The 22,521-nt window shown below is 47.5% G+C and overlaps 1 protein-coding gene across 2 annotated transcripts in view; it reads left to right on the top strand.

Annotated features, from left to right (window-relative positions):
- Positions 1 to 22,521, top strand: part of LOC128074003 (solute carrier family 23 member 1-like) — a 55,557-nt gene that overhangs the window by 23,407 nt on the left and 9,629 nt on the right. The window contains exons 2-6 of one of the 2 annotated variants that reach the window (XM_052669485.1): positions 11,942 to 12,021; positions 14,902 to 15,048; positions 16,357 to 16,514; positions 20,164 to 20,323; positions 21,244 to 21,425. In XM_052669485.1, the coding sequence (XP_052525445.1) occupies positions 11,968 to 12,021; positions 14,902 to 15,048; positions 16,357 to 16,514; positions 20,164 to 20,323; positions 21,244 to 21,425 (701 nt within the window). In that variant the 5' untranslated portion in view covers positions 11,942 to 11,967. Of the gene's footprint in view, positions 1 to 11,941; positions 12,022 to 12,073; positions 13,343 to 14,901; positions 15,049 to 16,356; positions 16,515 to 20,163; positions 20,324 to 21,243; positions 21,426 to 22,521 lie in introns of those variants that run through there. The other variant, XM_052669484.1, reaches the window with a different exon arrangement.

The raw sequence follows: 22,521 nt of genomic DNA, 5'->3' as shown, positions 1-22,521 counted from the left end.
GAGGCGGTCAGACGGCCGCGGCCCCCGCGGGAGCCCGCAGGCGGGCGGTGCCCCGTGTTGGCGCCCAGCGAGGGGCTGCGATAGCGAACTGGAAGGAGGGGCGGGGGGACCGAACGCCCGTGCGATGCGTGCTTTGGGTTCGAGCCGCTCCTCGCACCGGCTCGCCCGCCGGGCCGTGAGCGGCCGTGGTACCTTTGGAAGGCCGCGTTATTGCAGCCCGCGAACGCCCCCGGGAACACCGAGCTGGAGAGGGCCGAGAGGTGGTAATCGCGGCGGTGGTGGTGCTTCAACCTGCCGAAAGCCTTCCTGCCCCGCCGTGCGGCCGAGCCGTCGCCCGTCCGTCCCGCTCCGGGCTTCCTCCCGAGCCGCTGCCTGCGAGGGCAGAGAGATGCGCACGCGGCCGCTTCCCGCGCAGCCGCCCCTTCCCCACTCCCCACCCGCCTCGGCCGTGCGGCAGGTGGCAGCACCGGCCCTTCCCACCCGGCCCGCCCCGAACCGCCGCGTCCCGCACTCACCGCCCGCCGTTCCCCGGCCCCGGGCCGCGGCTCTTCCTCGCCCGCTCCCGCCAGCAGCACACGGCGAAGGAGGCGGCCAGCGCCAGGATGACGGCTCCGCTCACCAGCGCGGCGGCGACGGCCAGGCGGGAGCCCGCGTTGGCGGGCGGCGGGACGGCTGCGGGCAGAGGCAGAGCGCGGCGCTGAGCGGCGGCACGGCGTGGAACTGAGAGCGCCTCCGGGCGGAGGGCGGCCCGGGCGGGCCCGGGTAGCCTGTCTGCGAGGCGTTGGAGATCACGGAGCCATAGAATCGTTTCAGTTGGAAGGGATCTTTAAAGGTCACCTGGTCCAACTCCCCTGCAACGAGCAGGGACACCCACAGCTCGATCAGGTGCTCGGAGCCCTTCCAGCCTGACCTTGGGTGTCTCCAGGGGTGAGGCATCCACGCCCCTCTGGGGAAACTGTGCCAGTGCCTCACCACCCTGACTGTGAAAGACTTTTCCTTATATCCAACTTAAATCTCTCCTCTTTTCGTTTGAAACCTTTTCCCCTTGTCCCGTCCCACCAAGCCCTAAGAATCATCCTTCTTACAGCTCCCCCTCAGAGCCTTCTCCGTGCTGAACAGCCCCAGCTCTCTCAGCCTGCCCTTATAGGAGAGGTACCCCATCCTTTGGATCATTTCTGTGGCCTTCCTCTGGACATGCTCCAACACATCCACGTCTCTCCTGTGCTGAGGACTCCACATGTGGATGCAGCACTCCAGATGAGATCTCTCAGTGCAGAGCAGAGGGGCAGGATCACCTCCCTCTCCATGCTGGCCACATTCCTTTTAACGCAGCTTTCAGTTGTCTTTTTGGGCTGTGAGGTCACACTGCTGGCTCGTGTCCAGCTGCCATCCACCAGTACCCGCAAGTCCTTTTAAGCAGGGCTGTGCTCCATCCCTACATCCTCCAACCTGTACTGATAGAGGGGATTGCCTTCACCCAGGTCCAAGCCTCTGCACTTGGATTTTTTGAACCTCTTGAAGTTCACCTGTGCCCACTGTTCAGCCTGGCCAGGTCTCTCTGAATGGCATCCCGTCCCTTGGTGTGTCAAGTGCACCATCACAGCTTGGTGTCATCCGCAAACTGCTGAGGGTGCACTCGACCCCTCTGTCAAAACCATCAGTGAAGATGATGTGGGCAGGCCACTGGCAGCCTGAAGGCGTGCTTCTGGTGGGCCTGAGTTATTAAACACCAACAGGGACATTGACCAACTTCTGTGAATGTGAATCTACTGCTTTTGGAACTTTGTTGGCGAGGCAGCAGTGTGTGGCTGCTGCCTGCAGTCAGGCTGAAGAGATCGGGTGCTTTGTGTTGTGATCAGACTGTAAAGTGAAGCTAAGGGTGTGGGTCCTTTTTGTCACCGAAGATACTTCTGCATTAAGTGGTGTACAAATGCAGGACCTGCTTAGAGCTGGGAAGATAAGATTTGCTAATAAGCGTTTTACTGCAGAACTATGTGAAAACTATGGCAATGAAGTTCATTGCTTTTATTTTGCCATGATTGCCTTTCTTGTTACTTATCACATGATTTTACAGCTCTAGATTGAAGGCAAATGGCTTTATTTATATTTAAAGAGCAAGCTCCCTGCGCTGTTGTAGAGACTGAGCCAAAGTATCCAAATGTGGGACCTATGGGATGTTCTGCTCTTGAAACACGTGTTTGTGGTGCGACTTTTGTCAGGTGTTACCTTTGTAAAACGTTTTTGTTTGGCTTGAGCAAATGGAAGAGAAGCACCAAAAGCTCTCAGGCTTTTTCCATTTAACATCCTCCTTAAACAGCTGTTTTTACCACAGATCTGCTTGTAGGTGGTTTTGGAGAGGGCCCCTGAATCTTTAATTCCCAGGGCCAATGTGATCAGTAGTTCATGCATAGCTGTATTGTATTTACACTTGCATGTTTTTGCTTACCGCTGCAAAAATAAATAGCATTATTGAGGGCAATTTTCCTGAAATTATTTTCTGTATGCGCACAATTCAGAGTTCATGAGATAAAGCTTTCTGAGGAATAGATTTTGTTCTTTTGTTATTAAGCCATTAGCTTTTGTGAGTTCCTAACAGGAAGAAAGATCAAGGCCATCTGAAGTGGCACGCTTTGCATGTGCTTTTATAAAATGCACGTCTTGGGTTTTTACAAAGTTCAGCTTTCTTCCCCCATGAAATGTTTTGGCTGTGATTTGAGAGACCTGGGTCTGTACCAGATACTTCTGTGCCAGTTTTTTCACCTGGAGCACCAGGTGGAGATGTGGATGCCACAATACAGTAAGGACATGGAGCTTTTTGAAGTGTTCAAAGGAGGGCTACAGAGATGGAGAAGGGCCTGGTGGGCAAGGCATATGAAGAGCAACTGAGCTTCCCTGGTTGGCTCAGCGCAGAGCAGAGGAGCTGAGGGGAGGCCTGATGGCTGCAGCTCCTCACAGGGAGCGGAGGGGCAGCGCTGAGCTCTGCTCTGTGTGACAGCGACAGGGCCCAGGGAACGGCATGGAGCTGCGTCAGGGGAGGGCAGCTGGGGGTGAGGGACAGGGTCTGCACCAGAGGGCGGTGGGCATGGAATAGAATGCCCAGGGCTGTGGGCATTTCCACTGAAAGCATTGCAGTTCACCGGTGCCAATGACCGCCGACCTGATGGAGCCTGGCCTCTGCCCTCTCGGGGCAGCTGGGACACAGTTTTATAGGGCCCGCTGTCTGAGTCTGGTGAGAACTCCCAGTGAGTGAATGGTTGGTGACCCCACACACCAGGCTGAAGCCCTGCAAGAGGGCAGAGGGGCTCTACGATGCTGGCCTGGGGCTAGGGTTGCCGACAGGCTCCTTACCCTCACAGTGGGGCGTGGGATGGCTCCAGGATGCGATGCTCTCCTGTTGGAGGCAGGACAGCCTCTCGCTGCCCACCAGCCGGTAGCCTTCTTCACACCAGTACACAATGACGGAGCCCACGGACACACCGGAGCCTCTATCCACATAGTAGCGTCCGTGGCGCGGTGAGGGCAGAGCTGTGCACTGTGCTGGAGGAGAAGGGGGAGATTAAGTGCAGGTGGTGGCAAAGCCCCCTGCCTTGATGCTTGTGAAATGGCTGCCCATCCCCTCTGTCACTGCTGCAGGTTCTTCAAGTCTCTGAATATTTTTTTTTGTGCAACTCTAAAGGAGGGACATAGGGAAGTGTAATTGGCTGTATTTGGGAAACGAGTTGCAAACTCTGTAACGTGAAGTGTTCCTGACCAGCAGCAGTGGGACCAGAAGGGTCCAGAATGCAGACAGGGTGCAAAGAGCAGCTAGTAAGCAGGAAAGGAAATGTACGGGCATTTTTAATACTCAAAATAGCTATAGAATTTGGGTGGAACTCAAAGCAATTAAAAATACTACTTTATGCTATGGAGAAATACTGTGTTTTTGCTGAGATGATGTTGGGCTGGCATAAAGCATAAGCTTGAGTAAGATTGGTCTTTCTTCAAGTCTAGCAATACTGGTTAGGAGGCAGTGCATGCATCTGCATGCATAAATGTAGCAGTGCTAAGGACACTGCCTGGATGCCTGGACTGGATCTGTTATGTGGCTAAACTGTCTGACACTGGCCTGCACTTTCCCCACCAATCCCTAGCAATGGTGTGAAGATGGGGTGGTCCAGGCACTGTTCCCAATAGGCACTTTGGAAACAAGACATACTGGAGAGAGGGGAAAGAAGACATACTGGGGAGGTTTGGGAAAGTAACAGTTCAGTAACAAAGCACTGGGCAGGCACCCTGTGGCAGCCCCAGAACTAAAGGGGACACCTCTTCACTGGGGAGCTGCACCTGCTTCACACTAGGAACCTGACTGAAAGCCATAATCACCCTCAGCATTTGGAGATGATTTGTGCTTTTAACAGATCTCCAGCCTCATTTCTTTTTGAGGGTCCCGGCTCAGCCTGTGAAGACAGGGAGTGTGTTTGCTGGGCCCATCCCATGGCTGGAGAGCTGGCCTGTCATGATGTGCACAGAGTCAGCACGGAGGAGAGCTTTACGCTATAAGGAAGGCAGTCAAGCCTTAAGTTTTCTCCCTGTGCTTGCAACTTTGCCTCTGATGTGACATGTCCCCAGAGCACAGCACAGGATCACACAAGCACTGCAGCCCCCCCACTACAGAAACACCCGTGTGCCCTTCTAAATAACCCTGTGCACCGTGGGTCCCCCCACAGCCCACAAATGGAGAGGCTCACTTGAGTACCTGAGATGTTGCTGTGCTCGTAGGTCCCGTTGGCAAAGTCTCTGGGCAGCCTTTTCCGGATTTGTCCTGTGGCAGGCAAAGCAGTCATGGGCCCAGCAACACTGCTCCAGGCAACGCTCAGGCAGCTCCAAGGCAGTAGGCAAAGACTGATGCATCTCCCAAGCCTTTGTCCTGTCATGGTTTGAAGAAGCACAGCATCCTTAAGCGTCCCACACGCCTGTGGTTTCCCTTTGCTTATGAGCAGGAATCAGCTGGGCTTTAGAGCGTTAAGCCCTAAGCAGCAAAGCTAGCAGCCACACTCCACCCTGCAGGCAAAGCCCCACATCCTTGCTCCTTGCACTGTCAGCCCTGATGTGGCTGCACACTGCTTCCCTCCGTCCTTCTCCCAACCCCAGCTGGGATCCTGCAGCCTCCACAGCACCCCACACCTCTGGCTCTAGGCTCAGTGCTGTGAGCCTGCTGCAAGAACAGGCATCCAGCAGGGAGCGAGGGACAGCAGGATGGCGCCCAGGTCCATCTTTCACAGCTGCCTCTTGCAGGGACTGGCTGTCACCAATCCTCCAACCGTGGTGGCTTCCCCAGGTGCTGGAGCCGTGTGTGCTGGGCATCACAGTGCCCTGCTGGTTTTCCACAAAGAGCTGCTGAGCTCCCTGAGCGCAGACCTTCCTGTGTGCATTTCTTCTCTCCTGCCAGAGCTGAGGGCTGATGTTCTATAAACACCTGTGGAACAAGATTAAGTGCTACTGCATTCAAAGGGGGTTTGCAGTAGCAATTCCACCACTGTGGGAACCATAGAGAAATCTGTTTTCCTTTTGACTTGGGCTTCTCCCTGCACAGTGTCCCTTAGCCAACTTATGATTATTTACAACTGGCACTTAATGCAGCTGTAAGGATTCAGGCCCAGGCCATCACTCATTAGCAGCACTGATAGGAATATAAGGACTGCAGCATACTTACCGGCTAGGCATGAGGACACTTGCAGGAGGTTACAGGTTAGCAGGGAGATGCTTTGTGAGCCATCTGATTTTTGTTTGCCTCATTTATGCCCAGGGCCTGTAGGCACAGCCCAGGAGTGGTGCCTGGGTGCTAGCTGGCTTGTTCTGGCTGGTGTGCTTGGCTGGTGTACTGTGTGTACACTGCACAGCCAGCCTTCCCCAGCACCACCTCCAGCCCCATACAGCTCCCTGGCACTGGACCCAGTACACACCATGAGCACATGGTATCTGGCAAAGGGCCAGTGGCAGTCCCCACATCACATGTGCTGAGGAACGAATGGGCTCAACGAATGGAACAAAATAACCACACTTCAGCTAGTGCTCAAAATGCTGTGTAGATGATGGGGATTATTTCTTTGCTAATGCTCTTAAGAACTATTCCGGAGCCCGAAGGAGATGAAGGGGCTTATTATTGCAAAATTAATATCCTGCAGGGGAGGGATTTCATTGCCATTCCTTGCATCTTGTTTTCTGGTGGCAGCGGGCTGTGCAGAAATGGGAGCTGGGCACTATTCTGCATGGGGCTAAGGCAAGGAGTGTGTCCATGTCCTGGCTTGGAGAGCTCTTTCCTGGCTGGAAAGAAGGACAAGGAGGCTGCAGCCTTTGTGTCTTGGCTGGAGTCCTCCAGCTTCCCAGCAGAGTAGAACATGGATGGGTAGGTGGGTGGGTGATCTCTACCACAGCAGCTGTCAGGCAGAGCACAGCTGCCAAATCCAGCTCAGAGGCCCTTCATACCTGCTCTCAAGGTCTTTGCAGGCTGGTAGGGATTTCTACTTAGGGATAAAGCTTTGCTGTGCCTAAGCAGCGTTTTTCCCTACCTTTGTGCACTTTTGAGCCTTTCAAATCCCCCTCTCTGCAAAAATACCCTCCCTGTGTCCCATCTCCCCTCGTTGTGCTGCTCTCAGTCAGAGACCAGATCCTCTCCCTCAGCACAGGCAACCAAGCAGAGGTGTATTGCCATCAGCATGGCACCATGAAACTGAGATGTCTCCTTTAATCTCCTGTAGGTGTCTTTTCCATCCAGGCTCAGCCCACACCCTCATAGTGATCTCCTGATATTGGCACAGCCACCATGAGCTCTGCGGTTTTTTACTGTGCTGCGGTGACACTGAAAAACACCAACTCTGGAGAGGAAAGGCAACTTTTCTTCTGCCTATCTGGAGGAGTTTCACTGGAGGAACACAGGTAGATAAGCCCTGAAGACAACCAGAAAAGGCCGTGTGGTGGTTTGGATCACAGTGTGCTCCAGGGTTTGGCCCACACAGGGCTGGGCATGGAGAGCAGGTGGGGCAGAGATGGTGAGCACAAAGCCCCTTCCTCATGGGGAAGTGCTCATCCCCTAGAATTGACACACTGCCCTGGCAGCAACAGGATTGAGGACCCACGCTGAGGGCTGGGCTATGGGTGCAGCTAGAAGAAGGAGGAAAGAGGAAAGGACCAATCAAGGCAGATTTGCTGAGAGAGCTGGGCAACAGCAATGGTCTTGCTAGAACAGAGCTGTGTGACCTTGGGTGTTGCACACAAACAGGGGATGTTGCTGCTTGACTGGAGCCTGTGTAATTTCACTGTGATGCTTATTTCTCCTTTCACAAGAAAGTGGCAACAGGGAGGCAGATGTGCCTTAGCACTTCAGTTACATACATGTGTTGAGTCCTTTGGATGAGAAAAGACAACCATGAGATGTGGAAAGGGGAACAGTGAACACAAAGGTAATTCTCTGGTTGGGATTTGACACTCTGCTTCCTGCTGTGGTATAGAGATCCTGTTTCAAAAGTAGAAAGACATTATTTTTGACTATTTAAGAGAATTTGCTATAATTAAGTTTATCCCCCTGCTGTGTTTTAAGCAACCATCCTTGTACATAAACTTTGTTGTAAATGCTAAGTGCACTGCAGTGTGTTGCATTGGTTGCACTTAATGATGAGAACCTTTTCTCATAGGAAATAGTGTATGCAGTCCAAAACTAAAAGCATTGCACTCATCCAGTTCCACTAGTGAGCAATGAAGAACTTTTTTGCAGAATCTTAACTTTCACAATCAAACATAAAAGTAGTCATTTCAAGCCAGTGAACATGGGTGATCCTATTTGCTTGTAGGAGGTTCCATGGAAGGAAGGGTATTACAAGTATTTTGTGACTAAATTACTTATTGCTTAGTCATTTGCTTAGTCAGCTAACCAACCAGGGCTAGCTTTGTAGAAGCTAGAAAGATGTTTCCAAACTTTTTTGGTGCAAGGTCTCCTTATTAGTTCTGTTCTATTCTGTATTGCTTTTATTTCATATCCTACATTCCCTCTAAAGTCATGTTTTCCTAGCTCCAGTAGCTAGGACTTAGTGCAAGAAGTTTATAATAACTCTGTGGATGAACCTGCCCTCCCAGCAAGGGGCTTGATGTGAATCACCAAATCTGCATCTCCCTGGGTTGTGTGTGCACAGCCCTGCATGGAGGGACTCGTCTTACTCAACTTCAGACACCTTTCTCCATGCTAACCATCCTGGTTGTTTCATAGTTCAGGAAAGTAACAGGACTTGCATGTACGCAGGCACTTGCCTCATCTGCATCTTCCCACAGATTCTTGTACGTCCCCATGCTGGTGCCACTCTATCTGCAGTTTACTGGGATACTGCAACTGTGTGCTCTCCCCTCCCTCCTTTCATTCTCCCAACTTCATCCTTCAGCCTGGCTTTGCACACAAGGCCTCACATAGGACAACAATGAGCAACAGTACTGATAACACTTGCTGAAACAGATTAACTGCCACAAATCTGTCTCAAACTGGGGGGCTGAAAATCTGATAGTAGACACCTGGTTCAGCACATGCCTAAAAACAAAGAATGAATATGAGTCAGTCACCTTACTTTGTAAATAGAGAGGAGCCCAAGAGCCCCTTGAGGTGTGCTACACAGCAGCTAGCTGCACAACAGGACTTCCTCTTGAGCAGGGTCACCTCTTGAGGTTACACCTGTGCACAGATCTCTTACACCTTGACGTCAGGGTGCCTTGTCAATACAGATCCTCAGTAAGTGACTAATTGTTTTAAGCTTTGTTAGCTTTGCTAAGATTATATCTTAGATTTATGGTAAGCTTTTTTAGCTTCACTAAGACAATGTCTTAGATTGTTTATGCACATATGATCTTAGATGTAATCTGTTGACCAAGTCTGGGACTGGGAGTGGGTCCAGCCGCATCTAGCCTCTTCACTTTCATGGTTCAGGGAGTTTAGAATGCAAGTGGGTCCACTCTAAATCTCATTACTCAATGGGAGAGTCTTTTGTATGTATGTGTTTAATCCTACCCGTTATGCAGTATATCATCAAGTGTATCCAGCCATCTCAAATCTTTTCCTATAATTGTTAAATCACTATGTTGTATCTATATTATATCAATAAATATATTTCTGCTTCTCTCTTATGAGTGAAGTGTATAATATAGTCATTTCTACCCATGACAGACACCCGTCTCCTAAGCAGTGCAGGAAGCTCCTTGGTCACTGAAGCGTAGTCAAGGGCAGCTCAGGTTTGCATCTCAGGACATTACTGTAAGTTGATCCATTGTACTTCCTGGAAAAGGCTCAGAGTTTCAGGGAGAAATGTAGCACAAGAGAGATGACCCTGTCAGGAGTCAGGACACAGATGGGCCAGGCTCTCCTTCTGGGTACAGAAGACTTGGGGTCAAGATCGAAGATTTCCGCTGAGTCTCCTATGCTTCCAAGCTTTTCCTTGATTAGTTGATTGTCTTCTCCTGCCTCCTTGACATAAGCTGAGACAGCCTTTACTGACATGAGCAGCTGGCCAGTTTGATGGACAATAGGAGATAGACCAAACACAGAAACTTAACGGGAATTCATACGACAGGTTTTGGTTCTTCTTTACTCACACATCCTGAATAAGTTGAACAGGTGAATGCCTGGCCTTCTTTATTCCTAAAAGCAATTCATACAATTGATTAGGCTGTTACAAGTTTATGATATTACTGGTTCAGTGTGCATCTTTGCTAACTGAATTATTCCTGTTTCTAAAAATCTCAGCTTTGTCATTTATAGCTAATCTTATATATACACGTGTATGGATACATATGACATACTCAGACATTTGCATGCACATGGATACCTCCTACAGTCATTGTTACCTTCCAAGACCGGGACATCCTGGGCTGGGGCACTTCATATGGAATCTATTTTAGTACATACTTTGTGCTATTTCATAAACTTCTAGAATCCATATTAGCATATTAACCTTTTTTTTTTTTTGGCTAGAGTCTGACAATGGTAAAGTCTTCATTCCTAATAGGTCTCCTCTGTTGCCCAGGCTTTGGGCTACTTGGGACTTATGTCCTGCATTATTTCACAAACACCTGCAGTCTGTTGGTACTCTTAAAGTGCATTTTTGACTGCAGAATTTACTAGAATGGAAAAATGATTTTCCACTCAGTTTTTTTTTGTGAAAATGACTTGTTGTTCTTACTGATAATCTTGTTGTTGTTTTCTTCTTACCCTGTTTACTTAACACTCCTGTGAGCAGTTTCATGTGCTAGCCTAGATGACACAGGAATTGTAGTGCACTTGTTGCACTGTGTTGTTACACCAGTTTATATGACCAAGGAGATGAATTGATTATTGAGCACTTAGGTCTAATTTGAAAAGAATGTTATGGCAGGGCTGAGGAGTCATTGAACAGATACTGGGCTGAAATTAAGGGATGGAAGACTTTCCTGATTCATGATCTCGTAAACGTCTACTGGGAAGGCAAGGTTAACCCAGAGGAATACTGTGTCGTGTGTTGTGAGGGACAGTGTGTGGCTGATTCATGGAATGGAGAAGAGGCAATGGAAAATATCAGAATACACAAATGGAGATGGCTGCTTCAAGAACTGTACTGTATCCATAGAGAAATGCAAAGAAAAATGTTCCTTTGTGAAATGAGTTAAAAAATCCAATGCTTCTTTTCTTAGAGCTTTGCAATAGTGTATCCTCACTGGTACTGCCTGCTGGACATTGTCAATATATATGGTACAGTGTGAATTTGTATATATGCAATGAACTGCAACCATATAGTGAATAAGAGATGAGCAGGTCTATAAAACAGGCTGGCCTCTGCTGCTCATTCTGTGCTGGGAATGGTTAGAGTTGAGGGCAAAAGTGTCCAGGGTGTTTGACCAGGGAAAGAGCTCTCATTTAGAGCTTGTAGGAATAAATATGACCTCATGCCAAGATCAGTGGGGCTGGAAATGCACCCCCGTGGTTAAAAATATGGGAAGGTCTGGCAATACCATGAATATCTGAGGATTTTGATACCTTAAGATTTATTTACCCAGCAGCTCATAACTTCATTGATGATGTTTAGACATGATTGTCTTCTCTCTGTAATGCAGTCCCCATCTGAAGATGCCTAAGAATACCAATGTTCTGCACAAGAAACAGAGAACAGAACTGATTTTTGTTATGCTGCTTCCTGCTTGGAATCCAGGAGATTTGGGTTATCACTGTGCACGCAATAGCAAGCCCCTCTTTATGGGACCTTTCTGCAGCTGGTCTGCAAAGTTCATTGCCTTGGGGAGCTATTAAATTAAATAGGAGAAGTGGGGAGAGGTGGCTAGAGTGGCTTGATGGAGCATTAGCACAGTTTGCTGTTTGTTAAGATAAGGGTGGCTGGGCTTAAATATATCTGATTATCTCCATTCAATCTCCATAACACAAGATGACTGCAGTTGTACCTTAGCCAAAATACACAGCAGTTTACATGCAGAACAAGTGAAACCACCTAGAGACAGCTCTTCTCTAAAGATGAGCACAAAGTTCTTCAAACAAGGCCAACCCACACAGAAAATGAAAGCAGCTGTAGATCAATAAGGAAGCAAATTTCAAGGCTGGACAAGGAGAGCAGGGAAATGCCTTGCCTCACTGATACCCTCCCTTGCATCCTTACCTACTGAGGAAATTCTTGTATCATCTGTTACTGCTTCACTCTGAGAAAGACTGCTTTGCAGTTTGTTTTGAATGCCGGTCCTCTAATCAGCTGGAGAAAAGGAGTCATTTACATAAGCCAAGGGGTAAGAAACACTTGGGTGATACTGCTCACCTAGGACGGACTGCTGGCTGACTCCTGGCGTCCAGCTTCCGCTTTTGCTTATCCAGTTTCCTTAGGGCTGTAGTGACGCAGACAAGTGGCAGTTTAGGAGGCTTTTCTCTTCTTATTCATCTTTCTTTTTCAAGGCAGTCGGTGAAGAAAACTGGAAGGCATGGCCCCCTCCACAGACAAAAAGCTCAACGGGCTGGATAACCCGAGCTTCATGGTGAGTTTGCTCTTCCCCAGAAAGTAATTCTTGCGTAAATCGGTGTGAGTCCTGCAAACTGAGGAGAAAGGGAAAGCCAGGGGATCAGACTGCCTGTGAGTAGGCTCGTCTGTGGTCTCTCAGCTTTTCTATCAACAGGAATCTGAGGAATTACTGCCTCACTAAAGTCTGCTGCTGCTACAGATTCAGTGCAGTTTCTGCTCTCTGATGCCCTTTCACTTCTTTTCTCTCCTTTACCTCTAAAATGATAGAGTAGATGAATGGCAGTGCAGGTGTATCTGTGTTGAAAAGGTGGTGATTTGGTAGATCCTTGTGCTGATGTCTGTGTTTAGAAGCATTTATGTATTAGTAAAATTACAAGAGAAATTTAGCCCACTGAAGAATGTTTCTTTGTCTTGTGGATCTATTTCTGTTGAAGTAAACTGGAAGAGAGGTGAGTGAAAAAGGGATTTGGGGGTCAGTGGGTGTTACAGCAGGGCAGTAAAATCTGTAAAGATGTGTGGATTCAGCAGTGTGCAGCAGTGTACTGGGGATACTGGGAGCTGTAACAGTGCCACAGGGAAAGGACATGGGTCACAACAGCCCCATTCCTATCTCATGCAGTTAAATTCCAGTGGAGTTAACCTCCGTTAGAAATGAGAAAACCTGTTTGTGTTCTGACAGTGGGAGTAGAAAGATGGGATTCTAATATGTTGGCATAGACCCCCCCCAAATAGGGGACTATGGAGGAGTCATTTAATCTTCTGATGCCCAATGTCTCCCATTTCTCAGAGTGAGCTTGCTGGCAACAGTGGAGGTGGAGTGCTATGTGTGCCAGCTGTAGGGAAAGCCTCAGCGAGGCGCTCAGAGCAATGAAGAGGCTTTCTTTCACTGTTTTTAATGGTCTCAATTTTTACCTGTTCTGCTGCTGGCAAGTCTGATGAATTGTAACTTCCTACAGTTTGAATCACCATTTTCTTCTACCTGTCCAACAGTTCACTTTCTGATTGCCCTCCTGGTGCACTTAATTTAAGATACAACACAGGGAGGGCATCCTGTTCCCCTGGGCTCATGAGAGCAGCTGGGCTGAGAACCACTGGCAGCAGCTCTGGCAGCTCCTGTGAGAGCCTGTCCCTATTCCAATCTGCTGCTGCTTTGTCCTCCTTCCAGCACCTCAGCATCACAGGATGGCTGACATGGGAAGGGACCTCTGGGTCATCTGCTCCAATCCCTGCTCCAGCAGGGACACCTACCTCAGGCTGCCCAGGATCATGTCCAGATGCCTTTTGAGGAACTCCAAGGATTAGACTCCACAACCAATCTGGGCAACCTGTGCCACTGGGTCAGTGGTCATCCACACAGTAAAGGAATGTTTCCTGATGTTCAGGTGGAGCCTTCTGTGTTTCAGCTTGTGTCCATCACCTCTTGCTCAGTCAGAATTTGTCTCTTGACCTGCCTCATCCTGTTCTCTCAGCTTCATGCTTCTCTTGCTGAACCATGCTCATTCTCCTTCAGCTCCTGGGGAGGGTCAGGCACTCATGTGATGGTCATAGGGGGCTGTGACTGACACAGACTCTGCATGGCTGGAATATATCCCCTGGTTAACACAGGAAAAGTTGTGGTGTAAGGAAAGGAGCTTACTGCTGTCTGCCTAGCTTAGGCTTCCTTTATCCATGTTGTTATTCAGGAGTAGCTGTCCCCATATAACTCCCTGCATGAGCAGTCTTAAATATCTCACTGCTTATTTGTTAATCCACAGATCATGCTCCCTTGTTCTGAAATGAAAATGCTTTCATGGGGAGGTGTTTAGGAATGCCTTTTGCTCGTGAAGTTCATGCCTGAGCTCACTTGGAATTAACTCTGCCCTCTCCTATCTGTTTTGAAGGAGCTGTGATTTTCCCTACCTGCCTAGTCTGGGTAAATATATGGTGTTTTGGAACATATCAAAACACTTTGACAGTGTGATCATAAATGGGACTCAGCCACAAGGCTGGAGATTTCAAGAAATTATGCAGTTCTTTGGGACAAATTAGCCACACCTGCAAATTTATAACTGAATATAACATTGATTTTACATCCTTGTTCCCTGTTTGCAGCATTAGCTCCAGTGTAGGTAGGCCATGAGTGTTGTAGCACACACCTTGCTTTCAGCATCCTTCTGTTCTGTCAGAACTTGGAAGATTAAAGAAAATGGAAGTTTGGTAGTGGTAAACTGGTTGAGCATCTTTTGACAGCAGATTTCTCTACCACATGTGTGTGCTTGGGGTCCCCAAGCTGGAGACGAGACCTCAGCTCACCCTGCTTTTGCCAGCTGGCTCCTTTGAGATGGTTCACCAGGATCTCATGCTCTTTGGTTTCCCCCAATTCCTTTTTTTAGAGAGGTTTTAGAGAGGTGTCCTGTGTAAGACCCAGTGCAGGTGTGTTTATTGAGGTGAAACACTTGTAAGGATGTGTGAGAATATCAAGAAGATTTAAGAGAAGGAAACAAAATGCAGAAAAGTCTTCTAGTCAAATTGATCAAATTGTTTTAGGGCATTTTGTCAAAAGATCTCTTTGGATGGGACAGAGAACAGGGACCAGTGCAGCATTCAAGCATTAACCTGATGCACACTCCTTCCTGCTTCTGCTTACAGTTTTTTCATCCTTAATGGGACACTAATGATGCTAGCACACTTTATCAAAATGCCTCTTTGAGGCTGAAACACCCTCCAAAGTTTCCCTGTCTAGACACACGTGCAAAGAAGCATATAAACAATTTCTTAAAGCATTGCACTTCTTTTGTAATCTTGACTTTGTTGAAAATTACATCTGAAGTTCTTCCACAAGACATGGAGCACTGCCTCAAGACAGGCAGCTGCAGGGCTGAGCTATGGCTGACGAATGGTTTTTCTCATTGTTCAGAGTGAAGATGGGAGCCACCACTGTGCCTCACTGGATCGTGCTGCCCAGGGCCCAAAGGAAGGCAAGAGCAAGGGGCAGAGCAACAGGCTGGCCTACACTGTCACTGACATACCCCCCTGGTACCTGTGCATCTTGCTGGGTATTCAGGTATGAGAGGGCTGCAGGCAGTGGGTGGGGATGGATGGAATTTTACCAGGTGTTCAGCCAGTTAATGGGGACAAAATCTGTATTTGGGAGTGCTTTTGGTTCTGATGCCTCTGGAGCTGTGGGCTTAGTGTCCTTAGGGTCTTCCCACCACTGCCTGAGCACTGATTGTTATCCTCCTGCCTGCAGCAACACCCTCCCCCTTGATGTGCAAATAGTAAGGCAGAGACCTAGGGCTAGAGCCAATCAGTTAATAACAACAGGTCAGATACTTCTGCTGAAATCAGCAACATGTCTGTAGGCTTCTAAACTTCTGCCCTTCCACTGCAATAATGGCTAAGCAGAGGCAGCATGAGAAGGGTCCACACTGCTTTGGCTGATGTCCATGCCCACACATGTTAAATAACCCAATGCAACCCAAAGTTAATGGGTACAGAGCCTCAGGGAACAGAGCCCTCAGAACGACTAAGGAAGCAACGCGCTGTTCTTGGAGCTTGGTGGACACCTTGTACTTTGTTTCCTTAAATGATAACCTTAAATTTAGAATGTATAACAAGGTTTTGTGAACGTACGTACATTGTAAATTTAATAAAACATACCTTTAACAAGCACGGTGAGTTTCCAAGTGCCACCAATTCCACCATTGCTATCCTGTACTATGAGTGAGAATTAGGAAGTCAAACCAGCTGAAACAACCTTATCTCATCAATTGCTCACCAAATTATCTTCATATTTAGTAATTAACCAAAGGTCATTATTAAAGTATGCCTGTGACTCTTTTGAAAAATACAAGATGCTTGATCTTTTCATTCTTTGGCATTCATTTATATGGCTGTTTATAACTGCACTGTGTGAGAGAAGTTGTTGGCAGCAAAGAATAGGTAACTCCAACTTACAAATATTTTATGTTATTCACTGAGGTGCCAGTGAAATGGATTGAAACGTTTGTACTCTGCTTACTTAATGTGATCATTCTGTTACCTTTCCCTATGATGTCCCTTCCTTCCTGGTAGACTACTCCCAACAGTTTCGTTTGCAGGGCAGGGGATAAAGCTGTTCTGTCTGACAGTGATCTGGGGAGTCCAGAGCACTACAAAAGGTCTTTGGGCATGGAAGGTGGGAGAATTTTGTGGGGGTGCACTGCAGATCTTGTAAGTACTTCCCCTAACAGAATGTTTAATGTATCAAAAAAGAGAATGAGTATACTACTATGATTCAAATGCAAACATATTAGTTTCTTGTAGGTTTCCCCCAGTAATGCAGTATTGCCAGTTCTGCGTCCTTCACCCTGTCTTTCTCTGTGGCTCTTAGCATTTCCTAACAGCCATGGGAGGTCTGGTAGCCATCCCACTGATCCTCTCCAAAGAGCTCTGTCTTCAGCATGACCTCCTCACCCAGAGCCACTTGATAAGCACCATCTTCTTTGTCTCAGGAATTTGCACCCTGCTTCAAGTCCTCTTTGGAGTCAGGTAGGTCAACTGCAAGAAATGGGACATGCAAGAAAATTTATAGATGCAATTTCTATTTGCTCAGCAGCCAGCTTGCCGTAAAGTTTATCTAGTATTGAGGGTCATTTGTTACCCTTAGGCAATCAGTACACATGCCAAAGCATACTGCAGTCACTGTACACGACAGGTTTGCAGGGCTGCCTCACTGTTTGGCTTTTGCATTTCCTGGTACTTGATACATCTTTTGTTGGGCTCATAAGGAATCTGTCATGCAAAAGGTAAAGCATTAAAAAAGATGCAGTATACAGTATCTGCCTTCTCCTTACCGGAGACCCTATGGCTGTGGCAGGTCCTTTTCGATCTGGCCCTGGCCCTGGGTGCACAGAGATGTTCAGAAAAGAGTTCAGGGGGGTAACTGGGAGAAATTGCAGTTCATCCACCACCTTCAGAGACTCAGGAGAAAGTTAAATACTTCGTAAGAGACGCATCCTCAGTGCCCCAAAGAGCCTGGGTCCTTGTTGGCCTTGCAAAATTTCTTCTATTCCCTTTGTCATAACTCTGGACTGCCTCTCTCTTTCCATTATTTTTCCTCTGTTATGGCAGGAACAGAATAACACAGAACCTCAGAATTGCAAGGGTTGGAATGGACATCTGGAGCTCATCCAGTCCAACTACCCCTGCTAAAGAGGGTTCCCTACAGTAAATCACATGGGCAGGCATCCAGGGGGGGTCTTGTGCATATCTAGAGAAGGAGACTCCACAGCCTATCTGGGCAACCTGTTCCGTTGCTCTTTCACTCTCCAAGTAAAAAAAATTTTCCTCATATTTGTATGGAACTTCCTAAGTTCTAGTTTGTGCCCATTGCTCCTTGTTCTGCTGCTGCACACCACTAAAAACACCAGGCTCCATCCACTTGACTCCTGCCCAGTAGATATTTATAAGCATTGATAAGCATTGACAAGAACTGGTGTTTCTTGCTTCAAAAGCAAAAATCACACATTGATTGACTTTCAAATCTGAATAACCTGGTTAAAACTCTTCTACTGGCAAATCACAATACTTTTTACACCTCCTGGGCATTTTCCTAGTGTAACTTTTCCATCATTGTCTGTAATAAGTAATGGTGGTAGACAAACCCCTCCCTGGAGGTAACTCCATTGGTGCAGGATTAATGGAGAAAGGGGCCTGGAGGTAGCCTGCAATGCATGCCAGGCCACTATGGCCACCAAAGAGAGGTTCTTCTGAGTTCAATTAAATTCAGGCTAGGGCACACAGCTATGGTGTGGGCTGTTCGGGTGATTCAGATCCCCCAGGTCCCCTCAGGCTGCCCCCAAAAGGACTTGGTGATAAAAGTGTGGCAGAGAATGACACATTAATGTCTCATTAATGTCTCTTGTGGCTCAGTAACTGAATGAGGAACAGCAGATCAAATTAAGCAGTGAGGAGCTGATCCTATAGGATAAGCTTAAATGGCATTTTCTGCACTAAGGATGCAATTGCCTTATTGCTGGCCCCAATTATAAGGCATGAGGACATTCCCTGTCAGAAAGCTGGACTCAGCCTGGAGCAGAGCTGAAGGAAGTGATGGCAAGCAAACCTAGCCGGGGGAACCAGAAGCAGATCTCTTTTTCTCTTTTTATTGCTTTCTCAAAGCCTTCAGTAGTTGATAATCACAAGTCACCAGCAAGTCTTTGGGGAAAACAATAAATATGAGGCTGATGGGATGTTTTTTTCCTGGAAAACATCAGTGCTACGTCCAATGCCCTGAGGAGCCCTCAGCTAGGTGCTCTGCACAGTTCTTGATGTCTGTATTTTAGAAAGACTGATTCAGAGGAGGAGAGGTGAGGGGAGGGATAATGATAATGTGTTTATGTGGTATGGTAATGGGAGGCAGCTCATCTTGTGGAGGTAATGTAAGTGAGATTGGCTGTTCTAGGCCAAGTGGTGGATGAATGGGTCTGGCTGCAGTCTGCAATTAGTTTGAGAGAGCAGAGATGGGATTAGGCAGGGAAAAAGCACTTCAGCTAAAATACAGTGCTGGCACATGAACAAAGAGGTGGGAACTGGCAGTAGGAATGGGGAGGTTCCTTCTAAGAGTGAGTACAATCTGGGAGCAGCCCTCCAGAAGCAGTAAATGGTGGAAAACCTCAACCCACTGTAACCTGCAGCTCAGTCATGTGACAGAGCATGAAAAAGGAATGATGGGTCCCAGATGGTCATTAGAGACTATCCAAGAAGCTCCTGAGGACATACAGGTAAGTGACCTCATTTGCCATTGTGGTGATGCTTAGGCATCATGCAGTGATGATCAGAGCATAACATCTCCTCTAAATCTTGTAAACATTGCCAGAAAAAAACAAACAACCCATGATCCCCATATGCTTCACATCAACACTCCTGCTTGATGTTAAGCCAATACCAGCTGGGAAACCAGCTCAGGACCAGCACACCAGGAGCTATAAAGCTGTTGTTAATTCAACAGTGGTGGCACTAAGTCTTCTGTGTCCCTTCCTTCCTTCCTTCCTTCCTTCCTTCCTTCCTTCCTTCCTTCCTTCCTTTTTGCCTTTTTGCCTTTTTTGCCTAGCAGAATCCTTTGAAGGCTGCAACATGTTTGGATGAATATATTAAATAAGTGACTCCACGGATGACTGATGTTCAAATATAACTTGCTGGCTAGTTCTAACAGTGCCTCGGTTGTACGTGGCATGAGTAATTGCAGTGATATAAATACTTGTTGTAAGTGGTGGAGATGTGGTGCTGTAACAGCTTTGCCATCCTTCATTTTCCTGTGCTTTCTGATGAACGGTGGAAACGCTTCAGCTTCAGGGAAACTGCAGAAGCATTTACATGGATCATTGCCCTGCTGCTTTTCTAAGCAGGTGCCACTGGGGTTTTTGGTGCAAGGAGAGGTTGCTTTGGGAGCTGCTCCTGGGGAGATTTCTGAGCAGATAAAGCCAAAGCACTTTGGAGACTTCCCCTGGCTTTTTCAGAGCTTGTTGCTGTGTCCATGTAGGTTTCCTTTCCAGTGTCAGTGGAGAAAGAGCAGAGGAATTAGCTCTAAAAAAAACTGATCTCCTAAGATATAAATCACAATTTCTAGCTCCTAGTCTGAAGATAGTTATGGCATGGAGGATAGCCAGTATGTGATTGTGTTTATAAGCAGGTTGTGAAGAAAAGTGAGGCAGATCAAGGGGACAGAGGAAAGAAATGGATATTGGTGAGATTTGGGCACAGGTCAGTGCTAAACTTTTCTTCAGTCTCAGCATCTTTCTTCCTTTCCCTTCTCTCCTCCTCCAGCTTTTTCTTTTGGCTGCCTTTTTACCATATGTGGCTCTATGACCCAGTCACAACTTAGAAGGACACATATATCCTTAAACCAGAATAGCAGTCTGGTTCCATACTGAACGTAACTCTCTCTGTTGTGGTCATTGCTCTTTGAGTACTACTGGCAACAATTCCCAAGCGTTGTCAGTGATGGTGACCTGCCAGAACAGACCAAAAGACAATGCCAGAGACCACGACCAGACTGTGGTGGGTTTTTTGTTTGTTTGTTTGTGGGCTTTTTGTTTGTTTTGTTTTGTTTGTAATTTATTTTGCTTTCCTTCCTCTCACCTAAATGGAGCTGAGATTCTAGCATTCTTGTCAGCTTTTCCCTCTGTCCTCCTTCTAGGCTGCCTATTATTCAAGGAGGAACTTTTTCCTTCTTGACCCCCACCCTGGCCATGCTGTCTCTCCCCAAGTGGAAGTGCCCTGCCTGGACGGAGAATGCCACGCTGGTGAACGCTTCTTCACCTGAGTTCATTGAAGTCTGGCAGACACGGATTCGAGAGGTACATCACATCTTCAGTGGCACCTGTTCTGTATCAGGGCTGTTTGCTTTCAGGAAAGCACCTTATCTTCCATCTCCAATGGCCCTTAGCCTCTGCCTAGTTTCAGCTTCCTGGGCACCTAAGCTCTGGTGCTGTGCTACCATTGAACAGGAGACAAAGAATCCTTGGTTGATTACGGCCCCCGCAAAGTCTCCACTGGGTGAAACAGACCTGTTATCCATAGCCCTGTGTTCCTCATGCCTTTGGAGCCAGCATGAGGGAAAATGCTCAGTACTGCAGGTTTATCACCAAATCTGCAAAGACAGCAGCTTCACCCCTGAGCCTCCTGGCTGGAAGTGATGAGAACAGCTAATGGCATTTCAGGACACAGTCACTGGCTACTTAAACAGTGATTGTCAAACACAGAAAAGTTCAGAGTGATGACCATGTCCCCAGAGGTAAACTGATACTCAGGAAAAAAACAGAAGCTGTCATGACATCCTGTCCTACCAGTGTGGTGAAACACCCCAAGTGCTTCCCAGGTAGGAGGTGAGTGGAGGCCATGGCTCTATTCCCATTTTCAGAGCAAGAGCTTTTCCCCTGCATTTTGGGGGAGCAGAAAGATTGGGTGCAGGGAAGCTGAAGTGTGCTTGGGTGTCACAGATGGCAGGCACAAGGGAATTAAACAAGCCCTGGTAAACAACTAAATCCCTCAGCCAAGGTGGGAATTGGTGTGCTGGTACTTTGGTGGTCCTTCCCCCCAAGTAATGCTCAGCAGAGCCCTGCTGTGGTCAGTGGCAGGCCTCCATACCTGTCCATCTTTGGAGGAGTGCCTGGCTCTCACACTGGCTTGGTACTGACTTCCTCAAGAAAAATCTTAAGAAAAAAACTTAATAGTTAGAGGTCCATTCACTGTCTGATCTCTTCCTCCGTTTTTCCAGGTGCAAGGAGCTATCATTGTGGCTTCTTGCTTTCAAATCTTTGTTGGATTTTCTGGCCTTGTTGGATTTCTGATGAGATTCATTGGCCCCCTGACAATAGCCCCCACCATCACCTTGGTTGCTCTGCCTCTCTTTGACTCGGCTGGGGATAAAGCTGGACAGCACTGGGGCATAGCATTCATGTAAGTATCTCTTCCCTGGAACTCAAGATTTATTTGTGGAGTGCTGACACGCAGAAGGCTTGTGCAAGACACCAGCATGACACGGTTACCTTTCGAGAAGCTTTTAGCCCTCAGCTACACCAGCAACAAATCAAATACAAAAGCGAATTTTAAAAATACTGATTTTGTGAAAACTCATAGGTCTGAGCTCAGTAGAGAAACAAGTCTTCCCTATGTGTCATTGCTGAGGGCAATTTCTGTTATAGTTGTTTATGCGCAGTATCCTACACATCCATTATTTAAGTTAAAAAGGCATTTCTAAAATAACAAAGTTAAGCACTCAGAGTTCTGTATTCCTCAAATTATAATAGCTGCTGCTTCATGTCTTGTTTTCAAGCCACGAGGAGGAATTGTTTTCTCCCCAGAGGACCTGGGGGAGCTCTGGGCATGTGTACATTGTGTGCATGTGCCTTTGCAGCACTGAGAGCATTCTTACAGGGAAATTTGTGTGTACCTCTGTGTATGAGTGTACAAGTGTTCCTGGTGGCAGAATTTCTTCGATATTTTTAGAATCATAGAATGGTTTGGGTTGAAAGGGATCTTTAAGATCATCTAGTTCCAACCCCCTGCCATAGGCAGGGACACCTCCCTTTAGAGCAGGTTGCTCAAAGCCCCATCCAGCCTGGCCTTGAATGCTTCCAGGGAGGGGGCATCCACAGCCTCACTGGGCAACCTGTTCCAGTGCATCACCACCCTCATAGTAAAGAATTTCTTCCTAATATCTTCTCTAAAGCTAAATTTAAATCTAATTTCAGAATTTAAATCTAATTTAAATTTAAATTTCAGAAACATTCTCAAAAAATAGAGCTACCACTGCACAGTTCCCCTGCAGATAAGCAGTTTCAGATCCGCAGTGCAGGTTTAAGATTGGGATAGCATACAACAGCAGCAGGTTGTTTTCCTCTATGACTTCCAACAGTTTGCTAGTGCTTTCAGTGTTGTCTTTGGAAACTCAGAGGTCCAGAGGTCAGCCTTGAATGCAGCCTTGGAAGGCAGTGTGCTGTCATGGGGATATTATCAGGACCCAGGTAGGCCTTCTGCTCCCAGCTCCACTTCT

Source organism: Tympanuchus pallidicinctus, unplaced genomic scaffold (genome assembly GCF_026119805.1).
Source record: "Tympanuchus pallidicinctus isolate F22 unplaced genomic scaffold, pur_lepc_1.0 scaffold8, whole genome shotgun sequence".
Lineage (NCBI taxonomy): Eukaryota > Metazoa > Chordata > Aves > Galliformes > Phasianidae > Tympanuchus > Tympanuchus pallidicinctus.
This window is presented reverse-complemented; position numbering and strand designations above follow the sequence as displayed.